This window comes from Plecotus auritus (genome assembly GCF_963455305.1).
Source record: "Plecotus auritus genome assembly, chromosome: X".
Taxonomy (NCBI): Eukaryota; Metazoa; Chordata; class Mammalia; order Chiroptera; family Vespertilionidae; genus Plecotus; species Plecotus auritus.
Genome location: NC_137784.1, coordinates 15971755 through 15978545, shown reverse-complemented (window position 1 = coordinate 15978545; position 6791 = coordinate 15971755). Strand labels below are relative to the sequence as shown.

The 6791-nt window shown below is 44.8% G+C and overlaps 1 protein-coding gene across 1 annotated transcript; it reads right to left on the bottom strand.

Annotated features, from left to right (window-relative positions):
* Positions 1-230: 230 nt before the first annotated feature.
* Positions 231-3517, bottom strand: SAT1 (spermidine/spermine N1-acetyltransferase 1). The gene is made up of 6 exons (XM_080653604.1): positions 2875-3517; positions 2549-2600; positions 2371-2454; positions 1011-1112; positions 876-916; positions 231-744 (listed from the first exon to the last, which is right to left on the bottom strand). The coding sequence occupies exons 1-6, from the start codon at positions 2938-2940 to the stop codon at positions 574-576; spliced, it is 516 nt and encodes a 171-aa protein (XP_080509730.1). The 5' UTR covers positions 2941-3517; the 3' UTR covers positions 231-573.
* Between the last annotated feature and the right edge of the window lie 3274 nt (positions 3518-6791).

The following is a 6791-nucleotide window of genomic DNA, read 5'->3' as shown; positions in this document are numbered from 1 at the left end:
ATGGAGTTCCTAAGCTCTGGAAAATTCTGCAGGTGAAATGTACAGTGTCAGCAATATAAAGTTATAGGTGTTGCTACTAATAAAACCTTGGATTTCAACTGGCTTCTTTCCAGAGTTGCTTAAACAATTACAAAGTTTTAGGTTATGTTTCTTGGCCATTTTTATTTTACATTCAACAGGAAAACTGTCTTAAGGAATAAAGGATTAGTAAAAATGCTTACAACAAACAATGAAATCAAAGCGTAATTTATTAAAAAAGAATCAAAACAGAAACTCTAAGTACCAGTGTGTACATTGTACACATTTAAATGACTCACAAGAATGAAGTTTTTTCATATACATTAAGATTACACCACCATGTTATGTTATCAAAAGATGTTCAAGGATAAATCTGACTCCAAACTGCATTGCCATCTTAAAGTGACCACATTTCAAACATGCAACAACGCCACTGGTAATAAAGCTTTGGAATGGGTGCTCATTCTCTAATTTCACTACAAACATGATAGAAAGAAGGTAAGTTGAGAATTTGCTCTAAAATACAATGGGAGGTGTAGTGTACACCAGCACTCCTCACTCCTCCGCTGCCATTTTTAGCAAGTACTCCTTGTCGATCTTGAAGAGTCTCCATCCCTCCTCGCTGGACAGATCAGAGGCACCTCTTTTTTTGTAGAAGTTGATAGATGGTTTATTCCATTCTGCCACCAGGAAGTGCATGCTGCTACAGCGACATTTCATTGCAACCTGTTACATAGTGGAGAGCAAAATACAAACTCAGTGACATTTTACTTGCTTTCCAGGATCCAGTTTTGATTCAGTCGTTAAAATAATCTAGTTATCTCTTACAAATTCAGGAACCCAAAACCAAAACGTACCTGGCTTAGATTCTTCAGAATTTCTGATCCTATCCCAAAGCCTAAAAGAAAGAGAAGTACCATTAAAAAAACGTCACTTGAAGGACTTCAAGCTCTGATTTCTCTTTAGAGCCACGCTTCTGAACTCAACCATACCTCTAAAATCACTCATTACGAAGAAGTCCTCAAGATACAAGAGTTTTCCAATCCATGGGTCATAGGTAAAATAGTACATGGCAAAACCGACAATGCTGTGTCCTGTAATCAGAGTATCATATGAGCTATGGACAAAATGGATTCATGAAAGTTGTAGTTGCAAAATCCAAAGCCTATCATAGGTTTTAAAAATATACATGCATGTATTAGCGAGAATGCTTTCATTACTTGCCAGAGCAAAACTGCTATAGTCTTAAACTAAAGCCACACATTATTCACATCCTATTGATATACTGGTATGGTGACTTGGGGATAAGGCTTACACGGCAGTTCAGAATAGTAAATATCTGTAGTTTAGAAACCCTGCTTCCTTAAGGTCAGGACATTAGGCCAAAAGTGCAACATTTAATTTCAGAACTTGCCTTCCATTTCAAACATTTTCAATTTGCTCTCCCCAGTTTTTAAGCCAGAAGAAGCAGACGTATCCAGAAACAGGTATTATGTAACATCCACATCTCTAAAAAATACTTCATCCCTTATGCTTTCTGCTCATTTCTTCTAGCTTGGGGAACAGACTTCCGGGGGAAAAAGAAGCAAGCACCTACTCAAAAAACTTCCCCTTTTAGTTCTGGGTTGGTTTTTTTTGTTGTGTTTTTTTTTACCAGTTAATAGGGACCAGCAAAATAAATAAAATAAGACTCCCTTTTATTGAGTGTCTATAATTTCAAATGGAGGCAAAGGTTTCAAATTAAACTTTCTTGCCATTTGATAGTCCTTCGTAAACATAGGAAGCGAGTAGAATAGAGTTTCTGATCTACCGTGTTTAATATCTACCGTGTGATAGTAGGGCCTTACCTCATTTTATCATGATCATCTACTTTATTGTGTAAAGGATCTTTTAGTTACCTCCCCGCCCATCCATGTACACGGAAGGGCCATGTACATGGCGAAGCTAGAGACTGTAACCTGAAGATTGGGACAAATTAAGAAAAAAACGTGATTTAACAGAATTACAAAAATAAGAGGTTACGATAGGGTCAAACAAGAACCATTTATGAAACTGAATTACAACAAATGACATACCTAAGTCTTTTGGGTCTCCACAGCACTCTAATACTTACTTTTAAACAGCTCAAGTACTTCCGGTCTCCACGGCACTCTGATACTTAAATAGCTCTTTTAACCCGCCCTAATAAGTAGTACCTCTATTTTATTTCCTCATTAGTTAGAACACTAGCTGGCTATTATTTCTGGCCACATCTCAGTAACTTAAAGCCTGCGTTGTCAGTAGTTCTACACAGCAGACTACGTTTATATAACACTAGGCCTCTCTGGTTTCTGGAAGGGGAGGGCGGTTTACCTTCCGGAGTGATGTGCTCTTTGGATACTTCTGCCACCAGGCAGTGGTAGAAGGGATGCTCTCCGAAACCATCCTCCAGCAGATCTGTGAGAAAGGGCAGTGGGGACAGACAGTGTTGGCCTCGGGGAAGGTGACAGGCACCTGACGCGCCTCCTCCTCCCCGCCACTGTTGCGTTACCTTTTTCAGTTATTATTACTTGTTCTTCCATATATTCATATTTAGCCAGTTCCTAAGACGATGCACATAGGAGAAAGGAAAAGAGGCAGAAAACTGAGTGAGGGCCCGGCCAGCCTAGAGGGAAGGGGGGGAGGGTTGGCGAGGCAGGGCAGGGCGCGGCGGGGCGGTGATTCATTGGGGAGTCCCATCCAGAGCCGCTGCCCGGAAGGGGTTGGGGGAGGCGGGTGGAAGGAGAACCGGCCTGAGTCACAGACTCAGCGGAGAACGCGGCCTCCGACCTCCCGCCTCGCCCCCTGCCCTGGGAGAAGCCGGCTCCTCAGGCTAACCTTGATCAGGCGCAGGATGTCACTGCAGTCGGCGGCGGTGGCAGGGCGGATCACGAAGTTAGCCATTTTCGTCTTTTGCTTTTCTTCCCTTTGCGGACTAAGCCTCTGTACTTGAACAACAGGAGAAAGTGGTTCTTCATTCGTTTCCCGGGAGCGGCCTCTTCTCAGTCAGGCTGGCACCATGACCCGGGAAGCCTCGGTGAGCAACTGAAAGACGTGACCAGAGCCGTAAACAACTGTGAATTTGTGGCGCAGCTGACAGTCTTTTCAGCGCGAAGAAGCCCCGCCCCCGTCGTGAGGCGATGGCTCCTCGTCCAATGAGGCTGCGACCTCCCTCCCCCTTTTTCCGGGTGTCGTCCTCCCTTCCGGCGCGCGTGTGAACCCTTCAGGCGCGGGCGGGGCGATGACGCACGCGACCAGTTCTCTAGCGGCGCCCTCTAGCGGCGTTTTGCTGAACCTTCTGGAAGCCCGACGTTGGAGCCTTGGTGTCCCCAGTCACCTTTGCAACTGGAAGGGGGTGACTTGACTGTTTCCCACCGGCGAGTGACTTTACTGTTTCCTCCTTGACCCGTGAGAGAAGGGAACTCAGGAAACTTGGCCTTGGGCAATGGGGTTTCCAGCAGTGGTTCCGAAACTGTGGCCTGGGAGAGTCTTTGGGATCCAAGATCCTTTTAGGGAGTCTGTGTCAAAACTAGTTTCATAACAATAGTAAGACGTCATTTGCCTTTTTCAATCTCCCTAGAATTTTCCAGAGGCAACCTGATGTACGATTAAGTCATTACTCAGATGACTAAAGGAATGGGTTCTTGTATACTCTGTTTTGTAGAATTTCCTAAAGTAAGCTATTTGGATTTCTCAGTGATTTTTTTTCTCCTGTACAATACTTGTAATTTTTAGAGTTAACAGAATGTTTTCTTTTATACTTTTTTTTTCCATTTTAAATCTTCATCTTCCTTGTGGGGACACTCCTAAGTTACACTCTTCATAATTTCCTTTAGTGAAGGTCTGCTTTTGTAAATTTTTCTGTTGTGTTGTATAAATGTATTTAATTCTTCTTAAAACTCTTTTTTAAAAAATATATTTTATTGATTTTTTACAGAGAGGAAGGGAGAGGGGTAGAGAGTTAGAAACATCGATGAGAGAGAAACATCCATCAGCTGCCTCCTGCACACCCCCACTGGGGATGTGCCCGCAACCAAGGTACATGCCCTTGACCGGAATCGAACCTGGGACCTTTCAGTCCGCAGGCCGACGCTCTATCCACTGAGCCAAACCGGTTAGGGCTCAGTAATTTTTAAATGTCAAAATGTTTGAGAACAGTTGGATTAGAATATAGCTATGCCTGGATTGTACCCACTGGAACAATTATTCAGATCTCTTGCACATAGTTTTTCTTTTACAACCCACCTTCCCAGAAAGACCCTCCTGAGGGGCTTGCTTGGGCTGCCCTGCCTGGGTTTCCGGATGAGTCAAAGAGAAAGCATAAAAGGAGACTGCAGTGTGTTCCGTCTGTAAAATGAGGTTGAACTATCACCAAATGATCCCCACCCCAAAACATTCAACAAGTGATTTTCTGCCTTTGCTAGGAATATCCCACATGTAGAAAAGAAAGCAAAAGTAGGTTCACAGTTACAACCTTCTGGGGATGTCATGCGTAGTGAGTCATGGTGGGAGTTTACGAAATGTCTCTCTCAATGATCTTTAAAAGTGTCATTCTCAGTTGCCTAAGCTACTGTAGGTGTTTTCTTTCCTGACACCATGACGCACGGATGGCCATTCATAGGCCCTTCCCTCCACTGCTTTGGTCAAACATGCAAGAGGACTTAGAACTTGCTACAAATTTACTGCTAATTGTAAATTAGACTTCCATGACTAGGCTGTAACGATAGCTGGCTAGTTGAAGCAAAAACAAGCCATTTTTTAAAATATATATTTGTATTGATTTCAGAGAGGAAGGGAGAGGGAGAGAGAGAGAGAAACATCAATGATGAGAGAGAATCATTGACTGGCTGCCTCCTGCACGCCCCCTACTGGGGATCGAGCCCACAACCCAGGCATGTGCCCTTGACCGGAATCGAACCTGGGACCTTTCAGCCCACAGGCTGATGCTCTATTCACTGGGCCAAACCAGCTAGGGCAAAAAAAAAAAAAAGCCATTTTTGATTTGGGTTGCTTAGTAGTATTTTAGAAATTGATTATTTCATTAAAATGCATTATAATATTTTTTCTATTTATTTTGTTTTTCCAGTTTTTCATGCTCATGCTTTGCTTTGTCCTTATGACAAGAGTCTGTCATAATGAAAACAGATGGCTAAAAAGCTAATTGTGGTTGTGTTTGTGCACTGGTAGAAGCTTAGAACCCTAAGAAATATGAATTTTCTTCATGGCAGTGAATCAACTAGGCTTTTCCATTGTCATAAATAGATAGATGCGACGGATGACAAATATTATCCCCTCTTGATACTGGAATCCTATCTAATAAAGAGGGAATATGCTGATTGACCCTAATGCCATCGCAAAAGATGGCAGTGCCTACAGCCAATAAGGAGGGAATATGCTAATTGACTGCCCCACCCTCAAAGATGGCGGTGTCCACAGCCACAAGATGGCGGTGCCCAGTCCCCTCAGCCCTGCCAGGGCGCCTGCCTCCGGAGTCCCCCAATCCCCTCAGCCCCCCAGCCGTCCAGGGCTGGCCGAGGCTCAGGTAACCAGGGCTGGCCAAGGCTTGTGCTGCTGGCAGTGGCAGCAGCAGAGGTGTGAGGGGACAGTCACCTTCCCCTGATCGCCAGTTTGCCTCCTGCCCCTGAGGGCTCCCGGACTGTGAGAGGGAGAAGACCGGGCTGAGGGACCCCCCCTCCAGTGCATGAATTTTCATGCACCGGGTCTCTAGTCTATATATATATCCTCTTGATGCTGGTCCTGATATGACCCAAGCCATGCCAATAAGAGTCTTTTCTCATTTGTGCCAAGAAAGTCCTTTCCTGGAGACTAGGCTTTGGGTGGTGAGCACATTATAGAGATCTTGTATTATAAAGTTGCACACCTGAAATTTACATAATGTTATTAACTAATGTTACCTCAATAAATTTAATAGAAAAGAAAGTCTTTTCCTTTCTGCTGGCATATCTGGGAACATGTGGAGGTCTGGGACAATGACTTTGACCTGCCAGGGAAGACATCACATTTGAGTTTCCGGCTCTGCATAACCACATCTGGGATGGGCTGCATCCTCCCAACCACCACTGTTGCCTACTTTGACTGTCTCACCCCCCAACTCCCACTCACCATCACCACTGCACACACTTGTAAAGAAAATGGAGCCAAATGATCAGAAAGTCTCCATTTCACTTAACACAGAAAGAAGTGTGCATAAGAAGCTCCTTTGCCAGATAAGGAGGTTGGGTGGTAAATGCTGTTTGGGAATACGCAGAAATAGGGGTGATCACACTTTAATTCCCATGGATGTGCCCAGCTCTGCTCATTTCTGACCCTCACAAAAGGAATGCCTATAGCAAACCAAAGAATAAAAAGCTATACCAGTAGACTGGGACGGAGACATTCTGCTGTTGTAAGGAGTCATCTCAAGCCCTTATCCTATATAATAAAGAGGTAATATGCAAATTGACTGTCACACCCTCGCACAAGATAGCTGCCCCCATGTGGGCACAAGATGGCTGGCAGGGGAGGGCAGTTGTGGGCGATCAGGCCGGCAGGGGAGGGAAGTTGGGGACGACCAGGCCTGCAGGGGAGGGAGGGCAGTTGGGAGGGACCAGGCCAGCAGGCGAGGGCAGTTAGGGGCGACTGGGCCAGCAGGAGAGTGGTTAGGGAGTGATCAGGCTGGCAGGCAGAAGCAGTTAGGGCAGGGGTGGGCAAACTTTTTGACTCGAGGGCCACAATGGGTTCTTAAACTGGACTGG

Excerpts from the sequence above, each read along its gene's own strand:
- SAT1 (XM_080653604.1), bottom strand. The coding sequence starts at position 2,940 with ATGGCTAACTTCGTGATCCGCCCTGCCACCGCCGCCGACTGCAGTGAC. Across the intron at positions 2,601-2,874 it reads ACATCCTGCGCCTGATCAAG|GAACTGGCTAAATATGAATA; the intron begins GTTAGCCTGAGG and ends GCATCGTCTTAG. Across the intron at positions 745-875 it reads TTCTGAAGAATCTAAGCCAG|GTTGCAATGAAATGTCGCTG; the intron begins GTACGTTTTGGT and ends ACTATGTAACAG.